The 19,264-nt window shown below is 35.7% G+C and overlaps 1 protein-coding gene across 2 annotated transcripts in view; it reads left to right on the forward strand.

The window, feature by feature from the left end:
* FBXL17 (F-box and leucine rich repeat protein 17) overlaps positions 1–19,264 on the forward strand; it is a 203,700-nt gene that overhangs the window by 48,059 nt on the left and 136,377 nt on the right. For both annotated transcript variants that reach the window (XM_063295365.1, XM_063295364.1), the window contains exon 5: positions 17,630–17,737. In XM_063295365.1, the coding sequence (XP_063151435.1) occupies positions 17,630–17,737 (108 nt within the window). The remainder of the gene's footprint in view (positions 1–17,629; positions 17,738–19,264) is intronic.

The following is a 19,264-nucleotide window of genomic DNA, read 5'->3' on the forward strand; positions in this document are numbered from 1 at the left end:
ATCTAATTTAATCTCGGACCACATTTTCTCATAGTTGTGGAATAATGCATTATTATTAGCTGAAAGTATTATACCCAAGTATCTAATTTTCTCTTCTATTGTAAAGCCAGTTTTTTCTTTTAAAATTTCTTGTTTTTGAGTCATATTTTTACTCAGTATTTTAGTTTTTTGGTTATTAATTTTAAATCCTGCTACCTCACCAAATTCTGTTATTTTTTCCAGTAAATAGTCTATTGAATCTAATGGGTTTTGTAAAGTAAACACCAAGTAGTCTGCAAATGCTTTCAATTTAAATACTTGTTTTTTAATTTATATCCCTTCTATTCGTTTATCAAATCTTATCTCTCTAATAAGAACTTCTAAGACAAGAATGAATAATAAAGGTGACAATGGACATCCCGATCTTGTTCCCTTTTCTATTTTACAATTATTTGTTACTTCGTTTACTACTATTCTAGCTTTTTGTGATGAATAAATTGCTTTGATCCCTGTCATAAAGTCTTTTCCAAACTCCATTTTCTCCAATACCTTTATCATAAATCTCCAATTTAAATTATCAAAGGCCTTTTCAGAGTCCAAAAATATTAAAGCTTTTTGGTTTTCATTATGATGATGTGCATATTCCAAAATATCTATCACTGTTCTTGTGTTGTCTTTTATTTGTCTTTTTGGTAGAAAGCCATTTTGATCTTTATTTATAATTTCTTGAAGGACTATTTTTAATCTTTCAGCTAATATTGCCATAAAAATTTTATAATCATTGTTAAGCAAAGAAATCAGCCTATAATTTTTAGTTAAAGTGGGGTCTTGTTCTCCTTTTGGGATAAGAGTGATATTTGCTTCAGACCTTGACTCGGGTATCTTGGACCCCATCAAAATTGAATTCATTGAATCTTTAAGTGGCATTAAAATTTGTTCTAAAAATAATTTATAATAGCCCGTAGATATACCATCAGGACCCGGTGTTTTTCCTATTTTAAGTTTTTTTACTGCATCTATAATTTCTTGGTTAGTAATCGGGTCATTAGTACTGAGTTGTTGACTTTGTGTTAATTTGGGAAGATTTTGGTTATTAAGATACTTATCAATTTTTTCTTCTGAAATTTCCTGCTTTTGATATAGCTTGAGAAGAAAGTGAAAAATGCTTTTTTAATTCCTTTGTTATCTACCACATCTTCCCCACTGTCTCTTATTCTAGTAATCATTTTTTTTCTCTCATTTTTTTTTCTCTCTCTTTTCTTAATTTGTAAGCCAGCCATCTACTTGGTTTATTAGCAAACTCAAAATTTCTTTGTTTTGCATAGCGTAATTTTGTTTCCATATCCTTTATTGTCATAAGCTCAAGTTGTTGTTGTAACAGTTTGATTTGATATATTAAATTTTCGTCTGATGAATTTTCTTGTAATTCTCTTTCCTTTATTTTAATCATTCATTATTCATTGAACATTTTGTCGATATTGTTCCTTTATTTTATGGTTCAAAGATATAAAATGTCCCCTCATTACAGCCTTACTAGCATCCCAAACAGTTCTAATATCCACTTCGTTGTTCAAATTTATATTAAAAAATTCTTTTAATTTCTTTTTACATTCCTCTGTCAAAATATACTCTAATTCAATCTCCATTTTATACCTTTAGAAATCCTCATGAGTATAACTTTCACTGGGTTATGGTCTGAAAATGTTTTTGGTAAAATTTCAGCTTTTATTATTTTATTTGCTAAGTTTTAGATACCCATGCCATATCAATTCTAGAAAAGGATTTGAATCTATCAGAAAAAACGTATAGTCTTTCATTAAACCGTTTTTATGTCTCCATGCATCTATCAAAGCTAAATTTTCCATGAATTCAAAAAAATTTTTTGGTAATTTTCCCTGTTTATCTTTAATTTGTTTGTCTGATTTTCTGTCTAATGCCGGTATCATAACCCCATTCCAATCACCCATTAATATCCAGCTGGTATAAGAATATTTTAATAATTCTTCCACTAAATTCTCATGAAAAACCTTCGTGTCTTTATGGGGTGCATATACTCCCACTACAATTATCTTCATATCTTGAACTTCAATTTCAATTCCTGAAAATCTCCCTTGATCATCAGAAAATAGCAAACGTGGTTTTAAATAAGATTTAACATATACTACTATACCATTTATTTTCTTATTGTTTGCTGTTACAAATTCATTACCCAATTTTCTATTAAGTAAATACTTTACATCCTTTTTTTTTAATATGTGTTTCTTGAAGGCAAATAACATTATTCAAATTTTTAAGATGGTGAAAGATTTTTTTTCCTTTTTGCGGGACTATTTGCCCCATTGATATTCCAAGTAATATAACTAATACCCATCACGCCAGTAATTCTTCATATTTTTTAGAAGTTGTGGCTGACTCTTCTCTGCTAGTTTCTTTGATATTTGTCTTAATATGGTCTAAATCCTTTTTGTCTCTTTCTAGAAATTCTTTAACCTTTATGCATTGAATTCAACTTAAACCTCCTTTCCTGAAAGGTAAAGCTTACCCCCTCTAATTTCTCCCAGCGAAATGGTATGTTGTTTCTTTTCAACATTTCCATTAAACCTACATATTCCTTTTTCTCAAAATTCTTATCAGTATTTCTTTAAGCACAATAATATCTTTTCCTTTAATTCTAATTCTATTGTCAAAGTGTGCATGTAATATCTCTTTAGTTTTTCTCCTTGAAAATTCAATCAATATGTCTCTAGGTTTATTATGTGTCTGTGCTTATTTTGAATTTATACGAAACATCTTCTCAGTCTCCTCTTCCATCTTATCTTCTTCCGAATTTAGTAAGTTTGCTAGTGTTTGGACTATTATTTCCTCTATCTCATCCTCCTTTCCTTCTGGTGTGCCCCTAAACCTCAGACTGAATTCCTTGTCTCTTAGTTCTAAAAGGGCTATTCTGTCTAATTCATTTTCTTTCTCTACTTCCAGTTCTTCTACTCTTTCAATCCCCCATCTATTTTCTCATTTATTTTATCTAAATTTTGTTTCAGTCATTTCTCAAAATCTTCAAAACATTTTTTCAACATTATATTTACATTTTGCAAGATTGTTTGTGAAGTCTTTCCAGAAAACTCTTCAAATATTGCTCGAAGTCCATCATTTTCTCCTGCTCCCGATTCTCTTCTGTTTTGCCTCCTGGTATTCATTGTTAAAGTGTTCATATAGTATACACAGTATTTTAAAGGTTATATCCACCACGTTATAAGGAGAAACTTGCTATAGAGCTTTTATCTACCAAATCCACTATATGGCGAGAAGTAATATAGATGCAAGAAAATGGCTACTATAAATAATTAACTTGCACTCTGTTCCTATAGTCCTTATTTTCTCCTTTTAATCCCTCTACAGTTCATCCACCCGTTTTGAAATAAAGCAACTCACCAGGCTTTCCTGAGTCTCTACAGCTACATTTAGTCTCTTCTTCTTTCTTCTATTAAGTTGTAAAATAGCCAAGGAAGTGGGGTGGTCGAGGGTATTGTCTTTTAACAAGACGTTCAATTGCAGCTTCTGCTTACCGAAAAGAAAGCGCTTCCCAGCTGAATCTCTGCTTCGCAAAGGAGCGACGTCTGCCGTTTTTCTTGCTTGTCAGCTGTCCGGAGAGCACTTTCGCTTTCTCACTCACAGCTCCTTTCACCAGAAGTTGCTTTCGATCTGGAAAACCCTTCCAACTCGTCATATCAAGCCTCAATGAAAACTATCTGTAGAGCTTCAGTAGAGTTCAGCCCAATGCCATTGCCCCCACACCGGAAACTCCTTCTTTGCCCGCTGTTTCTTTTCTATAAAATGCTTCTTGTGCTGAGACCAGTGAAGGCGTTTTGGGCATAGCCTGGTTTTATATTTATTCCATATTCTCAATATGGCACTTTTCACATAATGATTTTAAAACTATATTAACTTTATTGTACCATAAAAAGCCATGTCAATCAAACCTCGGGTTATGTCCTTCTAATTCTAACATTGTCTTAATTCTAAGCAACACCTACTTTTTTATCCAAACCTAACAGCAGGCTGCAAAATACAATTTAAAGTCAGGTAAACCTAATTCTCCTCTTTCCTCTGCATCTTGAAGGATATTAACTCTTGGTTTCTTCTCTTGCCATAAATCTGAATGTATATTTTTGCCATTGCTTAAAAAGTGCATAATTTTTCAAAACAGGTATTGTTTGGAATAAAAACATCATTCTAGGTAATACATTCATTTTCACCATAGACATTCTTCCAAACAATGATAATTGTAACTTTTCCCATCTTAGTAAGTTCTTTTTAATTTCATTCCATACTTAACCTAATTATTTTGAAATAACATACAATTCATATTAGTCATAACAATGCTGAACTATTTTACTTTTTTCTCAATCTGAAAACCAGTTTTTTCAATTCTTTTTTATCTTCCATCTTCATATTTTTGTTAGCATCTTCATTTTCTCTTTATTGATTTTAAATCCAGCTAATGTACCAAATTCCTTCAACTTTTCCATTAATATATCTATTCCTTCCATGGGATTTTCCAAAATTAAAACCAAGTAGTCTGCAAATGCCCTTAATTTATTCACTTCTTGTTTAACCTTCACCCCAGCTGTTCTCCCATCTTGTCTTACGTTTCTCTTCAAAACTTCAAGAGCCAAAATGAACAGCAGTGGCAAATGTGGGCATCCTTGTTGTGTCCCTTTTTGTATTCCACAGGGTTTTGTCAATTCCGCATTATTTGTGCTGTTTGTAATATATACTGTATATTGATGTCACAAATAAAAAAACTTTTAATAAAGTTTTCTTCAAATTCCATGTTTTCCAAAATTTTAAATAGGAAGGCCCAGTTCAAGTTATTAAAAGCTTTTTCCACATCCAAAAAGTTCAACACAGCTGGCTTGTTTTTCATTATGATATTCCAAATATTCCAAAATATTAAGAATGTTTCTAATATCTCTTAACTGTCTTTGAGGCAAAAATCCACATTAGTCTTCATGTATGAAGTCTTGCAAGACACATTTCATCTTTTTGGCTAAAATCATAATAAATATTTTATAATCCTTGTTCAGTAGTGATGTTGATCGATATTTTTTTCCTAAGGTCAGGTCCTGGCATTCTTTATGAATTAATGCTACATTTTCACCTGTCTAGCTTTCAGGTATCCTTCCCCTTTCCAAAATGGAATTTATCATTTTTTGAAGAGGTGGTAACAATTCATCTTCACAATATTTATAATAGGAGGCTGGCAATCCATCTGACCTTTCCCTATTTTAGTCTTTTTTAAAGCCTCACAGATTTTCCTTGTTGTTATAGGTCCATTCATCATCTGCTTTTGTTTATCTGTTATCTTTGGTAAATTTTGTTTCTTTAAATATTCATCCACTTTTGCTGAGAACTCTTCTCCTTTATAAAGTTTTGTATAATACTGATAAAAGATTCTTTGTATATTTGCATTGTCTGTTACCATAGCATTCCCGTATTGTAAATTTAATATCATTTTTTCTCTCTCTTCTCAATTTGTATGCTAACTATTTCCCCAGTTTATTTGCTAATTCAGAGTTCTTCTGTTTTGCAAACTTCATCTTTGTTTCCATTTCTTTCATCGTTAACATAATGAGCTGGGATTGTAAAAGTTTAATTTGGTGTGAGATGCTTTTCCTTCCTGGAGACCTCTTTAGTTCCTCCTCTTTCATTTTTATCCCTGCTAAAATCTTTTGTGTCTTCTCTTTGTCTTTTTGATTTACTATTTTGCTTTAGAACTTGTCCTCTCATAAAGGCTTTCCTAGCATCCCATACTATCCTTATATCAGTGCCTTTATTTAGATTAATATCAAAACATTCTTTCAATTTCTTTTTGCAGTCCTCATGATCAATTCTTTTTGTAATGAAGTTTCATTTAGCATTCATCTGTACATTCTAGTTTTCCTTTATATTTTAGAGTCACTGGGTTATGATCTGAAAAAGTCTTTGGCAATATCCCCACTTTATTAATACATGTAGCAAATTTCTTAGAAATCCAAAACATGTCTGTTCTTGAGAAAGATCTGTGTCTTTCAGAGAAGTATGTGTATTCTTTAGAGTCACCATTTTTATGTTGCCATATTTTATAAACTCAAAGTTAACGATCATTTCAAAAAATATTTTTGCTAATTTGTTGTTTATTCGTTTAGTTGCTTCCAACTCTTCGTGACTTCATGGACCAGCCCATGCCGAGCTTCCTGTCGGTCGTCAACACCCCCAGCTCCCCCAGGGACGAGTCTGTCACCTCTAGAATATCATCTGTCCATCTTGCCCGTGGTCGGCCCCTCTTCCTTTTGCCTTCCACTCTCCCTAGCATCAGAATCTACTCCAGGGTGTCCTGTCTTCTCATTATGTGGCCAAAGTATTGCCTTTAATATAATTCCCTCAAGTGAGCAGTCTGGCTTTATTTCCTGGAGTATGGACTGGTCTGATATTCTTGCAGTCCAAGGCACTCTCAGAATTTTCCTCCAACACCACAGTTCCAAAGCAACTATCTTCCTTCTCTCAGCCTTCCTTATGGTCCAGCTCTCGAAGCCATATGTTACTATGGGGAACACCATTGCTTTAACTATGCAGACCTTTGTTGTCAGTGTGATGTCTCTGCTCTTGACCATTTTATTGAGATCTGTCATTGCTCTTCTCCCAAGGATTAAGCGTCTTCTGATTTCCTGACTGCAGTCAGCATCTGCAGTAATCTTCGCACCTAGGAATACAAAGTCTTTCACTGCTTCTACATTTTCTCCCTCTATTTGCCAGTTATCAATCAAGCTGGTTGCCATAACCTTGGTTTTTTTGAGGTTTAGCTGCAAGCCAGCTTTTGCACTTTCTTCTTTCACCTTCATCATAAGGCTCCTCAGTTCCTCTTCACTTTCAGCCATCAAAGTGGTATCATCTGCATATCTGAGATTGTTAATGTTTCTTCCAGAGATTTTAACTCCAGCCTTGGATTCCTCAAGCCCAGCATGTCTCATGATGTGTTCTGCGTACAAGTTGAATAGGTAGGGTGAGAGTATACAGCCCTGCCGTACTCCTTTCCCAATCTTAAACCAGTCCGTTGTTCCGTGGTCTGTTCTTACTGTTGCTACTTGGTCGTTATACAGATTCTTCAGGAGGCAGACAAGATGTCTTGGTATCCCCATACCGCTAAGAACTTGCCACAATTCGTTATGGTCCACACAGTCAAAGGCTTTAGAATAGTCAATAAAACAGAAATAGATGTTTTTCTGAAACTCCCTGGCTTTTTCCATTATCCAGCAGATATTGGCAATTTGGTCCCTAGTTCCTCTGCCTTTTCTAAACCCAGCTTGTGCATCTGGCAGTTCTTGCTCCATGAATTGCTGAAGTCTACCTTGCAGGATCTTGAGCATTACCTTACTGGCATGTGAAATGAGTGCCACTGTTCGATAGTTTGAACATTCTTTAGTGTTTCTCTTTTTTGGTATGGGGATATAAGTTGATTTTTTCCAATCTGATGGCCATCCTTGTGTTTTCCAAATTTGCTGGCATATAGCATGCATTACCTTGACAGCAAGGTAATTGGTAATTTGGTAAATTGACAGCATTTGGTAATTTGGTAAATTGACAGCATTTGGTAATTTGACAGCAAGGTAATTGGTAATTTGGTAATTTACCTTATGTTAATTTAATTCCTTTCACAGAAGTTCTATCTTTTTGTGGGCAAACCGCTCTATTCCAGTCTCCCCCCCCCCCAATAGGGCAATTCTATTAATTTTTCCGTAAGTGCCTTAAAAAATATAACTTTATTGTCATTTGGGCACATGTTCCCAATATCATAATCTTAGTTTCATTCAAATTAATGTCAGCCCCCACATATTGTCCATGATCATCATTCATTGTCAATTTTGGTTATAGTTATGAATTTTTGTACAATTCAACTCCATTTTTCTTGGATGTCCCTGCCAAAATAAATACGTTTCCCAAATTTTTATGAATCAAATATTTTTTATATTTTTTTTCTTATATGTGTTTCCTGTAGGCAAATTACATCTTGTTTTAATTTTTTTCAAATAATGAAATACCTTTTTTATTTTTTGCAGAACGTTTGCCTCATTTATATTCCATGTTAGGCATTTGAAATCTATGTTTATTTTGTAAACTTAGAAAAGTCTATACCTGTAGTGCCTAACGGAGTAGCCTCTACTTCATCTTCTTGGTGCATTTGTTGTATACTTCCTTCCTTTTGATCCAATTGCATCCCTTCAAATTCCTCTTTGAACCATTCATAAAAATCTCTTGCCTTTTGGACTGAGAAATTGGTATTTCTGTTGCTTAAAGGTTAGAATCACTCCTTCCAATTTGTCCCAGTGGAATGGTATCCTCTTCTGTTTAAGCTTATCTGTCAGAAAGGTATATTCTTTTCTCTTGCACAATATTCTAATTGGTATTTCTTTAAGCAAATTTACTTCTGAATTATTTACTGTATTCTTAACTTGGTATCGAAATGTCGTAAAACCTGGTCTCTTGTCTTCTTCCCGACAAAGTGCACAAATGTATCTCTTCGTACTTTTCGTAATTTTGCGTATCTTGTATTAATTCCGTACACCTTGTCCAGTTCTGCATCCATATCTTCTTCACCCCGTTCCAAAAACTTTGTTAGAGATTCAACAACTTTCTCTCTGGTATCTTCACCAGGTTCTTCTGGAATTGCTCTCAATTGTTTCTGTCTTAATTCCAATAGTGCCACATTATCTAAATCTTTTTCCATGTTTTGATATATTATTCCTGTCTTATTTTCCAAAATTCCCATTTTTTTTTAAATTTGTTTAACCTCTCCACTCATCTGTATTACAGATTCTTCGATTTTTTTATTTATCTTTTCTTCCATACTTGCAAATCTTTCCTCCATTTTCCCTTCCAGTGTAGCCAAAACTCTTTTAACTGATGCAGTCACTGATGCAATGACGATGTGGTGATATTCTTCCCCAATTCCAACATCCTTTGTAAAATTTCTGGTGTAATCCATTTTTCTGTAATTTGTTGTCCCTCTGTAAATGATCCTCCTCCCGTCTGTAACTTTCACTGCTTTTCAGGTAGTAGCCATTTTTCTTTTTCCAATTTGTAATCCAGAGAAGAAAAGTAAAAAGAAAAAGAATGGCGCTTTTTTTCTTTAATGTTCATAACTCTTTAGTTCCTTTTGGCACTCCATAGATCTATAGTCATGTGATCTTTCACAACTTCCAATTTCCCTTGTTTCTGTACTTACCTCTTTGTTTAAACAAGTCAGCCAGTCATCTTTGGCAAATTTTAAGAGTTCTCTTTCCCACAAAGGTGCACATTATTTATTTAATTAATTCCAAAATACTCTAAATAAAGTAATATTCCAAACTTCGTTGTCCTCTAAGTCTGTTTTTAACTTTCATATTTCAAACTCTTGGCAATCTTTTTGCTCTTGCTTCTCTTTAAATCCTTATAATTATTTTCTTGCTTTTTATGTTAATCTTTCCCATGGGTCAAATGTGTACTCACCAGGTGGTTTAAAGTGCTCTGCTACTTGGAAGATTTCTATATACAGGTAGTCCTCGACTTAACAACCACAATTGGGACCGGGACATCTGCCGCTAAGTGAGGTGGTCATTACATGAATCATGCCCAATTTTACGACCTTTTTGCCACAGTTGTTAAGTGAATCTGGCTTCCCCCATTGATTTTGCTTGTTGAAAAGGTCACAAATGGTGATTACATGACCCCAGGATGCTGCAACTGTCATAAATACATGCCAGTTGCCAAGTGTCCAAATTTTGATCATGTGACTGCGGGGACGCTGTGACAGTTGTAAGTGTGAGGACTGGTCGCAAGTTACTTTTTTCAGCGCTGTTGTAACTGAACGGTCACTAAATGAATGGTTGTAAGCCAAGGACTTTAAAATTGCTCAATTCCAACATGCTCTAGGACAAGGTTTCTCAACCAGGATTCTGTGGAAACCTAGGGTTCTGCGACAGGTTACTAGGGGTTTCCTGGGAGATCACAGTTTATTTAAAAAATTATTTCAAATTTGGGCAACTTCACATTAAAGAGTTAAGTTTCATTCTTTATTTTTAGTTTAGGAACACTGTTAATGCATATATACAGGCCTACGCATGAAACATAATAATTTTGTAACTTCTGGCCTATATTTGAGCCTGAATGTGCAATGGTTCTCTGAGGCCTGAAAAATATTTCAAGGGTTCCTCCAGGGTCAAAAAGTTGAGAAAGGCTGCTCTAGAAAGTGGATTGGGTGAACTCAGTGTCCTTTAAGCAGGCTCCATGTGAGGCTGTGATCATGATGTCTTCTCACACAGCTCCTGGCATTCTACTTGCAAGATGCCTGCAGGGTGAAGGTGCTGGCCTAGAAACCAGGCGACTGTGAGTTCTGGGGCTCTCTTAGTCATGAAAGCCAGCTGGGAGACTTTGGCCAGTTTCTCTCAGTGCAACCCACCTCACAGGGGCGTTGTGGGGAAATAGGAGGCAGGTGCATTAAGTATGTTCACCGCCTTGAATTATATGTTAAAAAGGTAAGATAAAAATATAATAATAATAATAATAATAATAATAATAATAATAATAGTAAGGATGAGGTATGGCGAGGCCAACAGCGGGGTGTCTTTCTTGGGGGCGTCTCTCCCCTCCAACAGCCTACTCGTTCAAGGTGGCTTCCATTCCAGAGGCTTGTAAAAACCTGGGTTTGGGACATTAGTGGAGTTTCTGGCACTGAAATGTCTCTATTATTGCTTGTTTTGTTGTTAATCGTTATATTCAATAATAGTTTTATTATAACATATATGTGCATCACCAAGAGTCCAGCTGAACTGAAGCAGCAAATAAAATAAAATGAACGAATGTGTTTTTCAAAAAGAATGAACAGTCCACTTACATATAGTTTATTGAGGCATCTCTGCATTCTTTTTTGTGTTACTGAAGGGGGTAAGTACCAGACAGATGTTTGGAATTGCTGTGGAGAATTTGTGATATATGCAAATTCTTTATATGTGTACCTTAGAATTGTGTAGTATCAGTGGGTATACAAGTAAGAGAACAAAAATTGTTTGAAAATCATTTAAAGTTACATGCACTCTGAGTTTCCATGTGCAAGTTCATTTTTAAAAAGCACATTTGGACATAGCTTTTTTTTGTGTCAAAGATAGCAATATTCATATATTCTCTTTAAAAATAATTGTCTGGTTTTCCACTTAAAGTTTGGTAGGAATTAGTGGGATCTCATTCCTGGCGAAAGGAAGTTGTGTTTGAACAGAAAAGAAAACTAGAAACAACTGCTTAAATGTTCAGCTGTTGCTTAAGAAACTCAGACACCTGAGTGGCATGGAACTGGAAAGAACCTAGTCCCTGAATTTGAGAGAGAAACAATACCTTTGCAAAGTGTCCCCCTCTGCCCCAACAATATAAACCAGAAGTACTTCAGGCAAAGCAAAAAGCGCTTATTGGGGGGTGGGGGGTCAAGTCTTTATATAGAATTTAATACATTTGATATTTATGTTAGATGAATCAAACAATAGAAGACATTGATTCCAGATAACATTCCACAAGTGGCAAATTTATGGATTACATCCCTTCCTTTCTTACAAGGGTTAGTTTCCTTTTTAACACTTGCAAGTGTATTCAAGGACTTTAGAATACATTCCTGTTGTTTAATTCCTGAAAAGGCTAGCTCTTTTCACATCAAAGGAAATGGCCTTGGCTCAAACATGGTTTCCTAAACCTAAAATTGGGGATATGGGTGGTAATTAAATTTGATAGATAGACAGATAAATAAATAAATAAAAGGAAGCATAGATTTTCATGCCAGAATGCTAATACTACATTTTAAAATGTTAATAATGAAGCCTAAAATTCCAGGTAACACAGCCTCTAGAGAGCATTGAAACTGGATTTCTGTGAAGTTACCAGCTGCCCATACCAAGATAACAAATACATCTTTTCAAATGCCAAAGACTAGAAAGATAATGAAACCTGCAGAGTGAAAAGTTGTGGCCAGATTTCAAAAGAATTATTCCAGCATTAAGCCCAATATAGTCTCAGTCCTTGCAGAGAATTACCAATTTTCTTTCATAACAGTCTTCCTTCATTAACACAATTTGAAGTTTTAAAAACTATATAGTCAGTTGGAAGTTCGCAAATTACAGTTAGGAGAATGATGATACATTGGAAATCTAGTAAATCCCTTGGTATTTTACTTGACAGTACAGAGTTAAAATATCCGTTGCTATATGAGGTACTTGGGCTGTGAAAATACATTAATTTTTTATATTAAAGTGGTAAGAAATGCTGACATGGAGACTGCAAGTGCTGACTGAGGAGACTTTTAGACTATTTTTCTTTACTGAATGAACTAATATTTACAGTTTATAGCTTTACTTCTGGCTGGTTCCAAAAGAATTTAGCACTTAGCCCAAGATTCCAAATTGTACAAAGCTATATTTGAAATTAGTATTGTGCTATGAAAAGCTGAATTTTGTACCATGCTTAATTAGGAAAGCTATGCTTATGTGTTTATACAAAATGCCTGAATGCCGTACTTTAAGAAAAACTAAATGGATAATTTTACCACAGAGATCGATGCAAGCAGATTATAGAAAACAGATTGCCAATAATTGACAAAAGAATGTATGTATGTATGTGTATGTATGTATGTATGTATGTATGTATATTGATTGTAATGAATTCTTTTATTGACATTCAAGTGTATCAGGTTAGCTAAGAATAGGCAACCCTTTTAGGCTGAGAACGTATTTAGAATTTTGAGAGCATATAGTGGTAGGTACACTCACAAAATGGCCACTTTGGGAAAGTTTCCTCTTCAAAAATAGCTGCTGTAGTGGGCAAAGTTACAAAATACATGTTTTCCAAATGATTAATTAGGTCTCTAAGATAAGATGGTCTCTACTTTCTAAGTGGAATTTTATGGGGGCAAAGGCAAATAAATATGATGCTAGATGCTGGTGCTTTGCTTTGTTGAACATCAACTTCTTTTGTAATTTTTTAAAAATTATAATTAAGTGTGTTAATTTTTATTTTTAAAAATCAGGTGCTACAGGGAGCCTGGTCATCAAAAGGGATTTGGGGTCACGTTTGGAGCCCTGGCTGTCATACTGCTTTTTGTGTGTCTCTTTCCGAAAGAGCAGATTTATCTTGATACTGTAGTGAGTAAATGATGGCAGCTATGCTTGCTGCTGGTCAATATTGAAGATGGTCTTTTTTGATAATTGGGACATAACTGAAAAAATATGTGCAACTAAGTGAATTTTATTTTATTTTATTTTTCAGTATGTGTTTATTGGATTTCTAAGACTGCCTAATCATCAAGTGACTGAAGGCAGCAAAACAAAACCCACCAACAGATACATTTTTGCTGAGGGTGTTTTAGACTTATTTACTTCACAGGGCTACTTTAAGCTGCATGAGAATATAAATCTAATGTATACTTATATATTTAAATGTTATCTTCCTTTTAAAATACAGAGCACCTCAGAGAAGAACATTTTCTTTCTGCATCAATCCCAGTTCTTAAAAGTGCTGTGATTGTATTTTAAAGTGATGCATTTCAATTTTGGTGGTAATTTGTTGGTTGCCTGATAACTGTACATAGTAGATGCTTGTTAGATGCTAAGTATTACTTTACCATTTTCAAATAAAATAAAGTCAAGTAAAAGAATCATTACTAGAAAGGTAATGATTCTTTTTGTTACACTTGCCTATCATAAGCTGCCTTCAGAATGGTTAAATCTTCAGCTAGTGAGATACATTACTCTAGTCTTCCTCCAGAACCACATGAAAAGGTAATACTGGGAAAAGGAGGAATCAGAGAAAATGGGTAACTTTCCTCCAGAATCAATTGTCTACAAATGGAATTGGTAAGATTGGGTCCAATCCAGGGCATTTTATACTTTAGGAATCTTTCATATAGGAAAACTATCTTTCCCAGTGTTATAGATATCTCAGCAGAGCTAAGTCTTTGCCTAAATTTCCAAAGTATGGTAATTTGAGCTGATAATTTGTGCCTCAAGTGAGAAAGCTGGATTGATTTGTTTTCTTGACTATCCATAGTATTCTCAGGAGTCTTCTCCAATACCAAAGTTTAAAATTGTCAATACTTTTTCTGTCTGCTTCTTCAAAGTCCAACTTTCTGTTCTATAGAGTATCATAAGGAAAATCACTCTCTGCATGATTATGATCTTTATAGGTATAGACACATTGCAACCTTAAATATCTCTTCTAAGAATTTCAGTACTATCCATCAAGTGCTTGTCCGAGGCATTTTTTTTTAAACTGCTTGTTCCTTTACTGTTGATAGTCAATTTTAAAAGGCAGAAGCTATCTACCATCTCAATATCTTCATTGTCAGTGCTGAGGCTGGCTGTTGTATTTGTTGTCTTTAGTTTGGTCTTCTTTATTTTTAATCTTGGTCCCATGTTTTAAAACCATGCTCATTTTCCTCCAAACTAGCCTTCCTTAATATATATTCAGCATATAATTTTAATAAAAAAGGAGAGATTGTACAGCCTTGTCTCACTCTTTTGCCAACCTGGCGCCAGTCTGTTTTGCCATGTTTCATCAAGAGTCTGCCTTCCTATCCTGTGTATCTGTTCTCCATAAGGAAAATGTTCTGGGATTCCCATTTTCCTAAAGACATTCCATAACAAATATAAATAGTAGCAAAAGAAATAAGTAACCAAAATCACAGTAAAAACAATCAGAAATCAAAGATAAACTCAAGATACACCCTAGAACCAGTCAACTGTGGCCAAAGGCTTGTTGGAATAAAGCTGATTTAAATTATTTCTGAATATCAACAAAATGGAGTAGTGGAGGCAGGAATATTGCTACCACAAAAAAAAAAAGCCTGCAATCTTGTCCATGTCACCTGTCAGGGTCAGCCTAAGAACAATGTTGAGTCAGTGTAATCCAAATTCCAGTTCTTTATTGCTTTCACCATACAGACAGAATCTTGGCAGACTAAAGCTACTCTAACTGACCTAAGGGTAAATAACCTGGGAGACTCTAGGGCAGAGCTACCCTGAACCTCTTAACTTTCCCAGCAACAGTCTCTTATCTGCCTGGAATGTGCTCCCTCCTTCCTGGGAATCAGCGGCAGCGCCAAAATCCACCACATCACCCTCTCCTTCAGAAACACATTCCATCACATCACCCCCTCTTCAAAGTCATTCTCTCCCTCTGAGTTCCAAGGGGAACTGGGCAGCGGGGATAGAGATGATTGAGGAACTTAGTGGATTTGGTGAGGCCTCGGCTTGTCAGGGAAGCACTGATGAAACTGGTACACCAACCTGGGAGTGTGCACATCTCTAGCATCTCCCACGATCACTCAGCCTCTGAGTACCTTTTCCAATGGATTAAAGACTGAATCCCTCTCCCTCCTAGCCTCGAGTCCAAAATTGTCTCTACCTCATACTCTTCTTCCCCATCTACTATCACTGGTGGGGGTGGTGGCTTGTGGGATTGCAGAGCGCTGGGAGGTGCTTTTTGACTAGCAAGGAGCGATGAAAGACGGGGTTCACCTTCATAGAAGCTGCTAGCTGCAAATGATAAGCTACTGGGTTTACCTGCTTCATTACAGTGAATGGGCCCACAAACTTAGCATCCAGTTTCTTTGATGGCCTTTTAGAAGCTAAGAACTTGGTAGAGAGCCATACTTTGTCCCCCTCTGAAATTGTTGGCCCCTCTTGTCTGTGAGTGTCTGCAGCTCTTTTATAAGCTGCTTTCGTCTTTTGTAGTTGTTCCTTTAAAATCTCCTGAGCTGCTTGCTGTTCTCAGAGAAAGTCTGCAGCGCTAGGAACTGTCCCTTACCGTGTGGATGCAGGTAAAACTTTTGGGTTGGCCCCATACATTGCTTGAAACAGTGACATGCCAATTGATGAATGAACAGAATTGTTGTATGTGAACTCTGCTAAGGGGACTAAAGCTGGCCAGTTATCCTGGCTGTATGTGCTGTAGCACCTTAGATACTACTGCAATACCTGGTTAGTCTTCTCTGCCTCTCCATTTGTAAAAGGGTGGTGCGCAGAGGAGAGGTGAATCTGTACATTTAGCAACTGAAAAAGTGCCTTCCAAAATCTGGAAGTAAATTGACTATCTGTCACTAATTATGTGATTAACCATCCCTCTGAATCTAAAAACATGATCCATGAAAAACTGTGCCATGCTTTGGACAGTTGGAAGCCCCTTGCGTGGTATAAAATGTGCCATCATGGTGAAAAGATCCACTACAACTAGTACTGATGTAAATCCTTATACTGGGGGTAAATTGGTTATGAAGTCCATGGAGACTGTGTCCCAGGGCTCGGATGGTAAGGACCAGATGATTTTTATTATGTCCTGATACGTAAAACCAAAGAAATCAAAGAGGGTGTACTTTCTTTTTCATATGACTGTATATGTAAAAAACATGGGAGAGAGTACTGGACCTGTGGGACCCCCACATTGGAATTTCCATGGATTCATGTGCTCCCCCCCCACATGACCACTGATTACAAGTGCCCAGTCAGGAAACCACCATAAAAGAGCAACTCCGGCTCACAAACCTTGAAGGTAATCCAGAAAGATACCATGATCATGATGCTGAATGCTGCTGAGAAGTCTTAGGACCAAGAGAGTCATACTTCCCTCAGGTCCTGACAAAGATCATCTACTAAAGTAATCAATGCTAAAATCCTGATAGATAATCAGGGTAATCTGTTTCCTCCAAAAATGGAATGTTGAAGACAGGGTGAAAGTTTTCAAAAATGGTTGGGGCCAGGAAAGGTGAGAGAGAGGAAGCACTGTTGCCTCTTTCAGAGGAGGTGATAGTAATTTATACTCTGTTGGGTCACCCAAAGGAGCAAGGAAAGGCTTGAATCAGGCCCATGGGTAGCAGAGTTAAATCTACAGAGAATCTTCTACACTTGCTTGGGCTTCACAATTGAGCTTGTGAAGAATCCCTGATTTTATTACGAGATACTACCAAAGCAGTTTACTACCAAATTCTCTGCCCAACTGGCATCCAAGAAGTTGGCAAATTCATCTGGTTTGCCTGCAACAGCTTTGACCTACTTACCCTTTTTCAAAAGTGACTGAGTTCTACTCTTGTGTGAATATGTGTGTGTATTGCCTTCAGAATATTCTAGAGGTGACAGACTCGTCCCTGGGGAAGCTGGGGGTGTTGACGACCGACAGGAAGCTCTGGTGTGGGCTGGTCCATGAAGTCACGAAGAGTCAGAAGCGACTAAATGAATAAACAACAAATTGCCTTCAGAATATTTTGGATTCTAAAAAAATAAATTGAATGTTTAGGCATTTTAACTCTAAACTCTAGTTATGAGTTTAAGCTTCTACAGAAAGGGAGAATTTATTTTTGTTTTATTACCTTTACAAGTACAATAAATTCTTCTGTTTTGATTGTGTATATTTTACTGATATTTATTGGAAAAAGGGAAGCGTTTTTATCTTATTCTTTTTTTTACCCAAAGATCTTTAAGGCCCATTCTTTAATGCTATTATAACAAAAATATGATCCTGCAAGTTATTCATTCCTTCAGAATGTTCTCTTGGACTTTGTTTATTTAAGTATTCAGAATAATGTCAACTGTTTTTTTCTCTCTTTATTTAGGTGACTGATCAATCTGTTAAAGCATTTGCTGAACATTGTCCTGAATTACAGTATGTTGGGTTTATGGGCTGTTCTGTTACATCTAAAGGAGTAATACATCTTACCAATGTAAGTATATTAACCAGGTTATTTACTGACATTTCTAAACAGGTTAAGTGACAGATTTATGGTACTCTTGCTAGAGCATCAACATTGGTTAAAAAATTACATATTAATAGGGATCAATCTTGTGAGGCATGGAAACTCTTGCAAGAATGCTTAAAAATGTGAATGGCTATAATTTAAAGGATACGTATAAGCTATAGAATCCTTCCCACAGAAAGGGCTTAGAAGCAAGCTTCATTTCATAGTACAAGGTGCCTTTTCTATTTAGTAGTAGATACTTGTGAAGAGAGAAAAGAGCTTGTTTTGTTCAGGGTACTTTCAAATAAACATATTCCTTCTTTGGAGCTCCCTTTCCTTGTCAATTCACATCAGCTTTTTTTGTTTATTCATTCAGTTGCTTTCGACTTTTCGTGACTTCATGGACCAGCCCACACCAGAGCTTCCTTTCGGTTGTTGCCACCAGCTCCCCCAAGGATGAGTCCGTCACATCAGCTTAGACTAAATAATAACAATAACAATAATAATAATAGTTGAACAACTGTGGCAAAATAAAGCAAAGATAGTAATAGGCGCCTTGAGTGCAATTCCAAAATACCTGGAGTACCACACCATTGGTGTGGACAAAATCACCATCAGTCAATTGCAAAAGGCAGCTTTACTTGGAATCTATTCATCCTGCAACGATACCTTTAATATTATTAAATAACATCTGCCTGTCCCAGGCCCTTGGGAAGGACTCAATAGGTGGACAAAAATGCCAAATCTAGTCTAAACATCTGGCTGACTATGCAGCCAGCCATAATATATTAAATGTATATGCTGCCTGATTCCCAGCAGAGTCATCAACTTTTTGGGAAGTTAGAGCCCTATGCTCATTATTTAATGTTGTTTATAGTGAGTCAGATTTGCCATTTTCATCCTTTTAAATAAGTCTATGGATTGCTGTCAAACTTTTTGCTCTGCCTTTTCCTTTCAGTCAGAACTTTGAAAGAAATAATTGGATATAATTAGCAAACTTCATCATAACGCTGTTCACCCCAAGTTCTAGGTTATTCATACATAATTTTTCTAAAAAAATACTTACCTATGCAGGGTTTCATTGTTTATCTCCCTATAAGAAAACTTTCTATTTGTTCCCATTCTCTTCTTTTTCAGCCCAAAATAACTTATTGGATTCTTGTAGTGTTAAAATGAGGGAGAATGCCATCTTGAGCTCCAGATATAAGGTGAAATATAAATGCAATTGGTGAATAAATCATGTTTTCCACTGATACAGAGCAAAGATAAGCTAACCAGTTGTATTTTCCCAGATTCATTTTTTTTAAGTAACTACATTATATTGGCCACTTTCTAGTCCTCAAATGCAGAGGCTAATGTTAAAGATATATAACAAGAGGGACATTTTCGATTTTGACTTCTTTAAGAACAGTTGAAGAATAGCACATTTTCTTTTTGGTTTATCAATCCGAAGCTTAAGACATGTCACCACAGTTTGCCTCAGCTTTTCAGAATCGCTTCCTAAACCATCTG

Source organism: Candoia aspera, chromosome 2, assembly GCF_035149785.1.
Source record: "Candoia aspera isolate rCanAsp1 chromosome 2, rCanAsp1.hap2, whole genome shotgun sequence".
Classification (NCBI taxonomy): Eukaryota; Metazoa; Chordata; class Lepidosauria; order Squamata; family Boidae; genus Candoia; species Candoia aspera.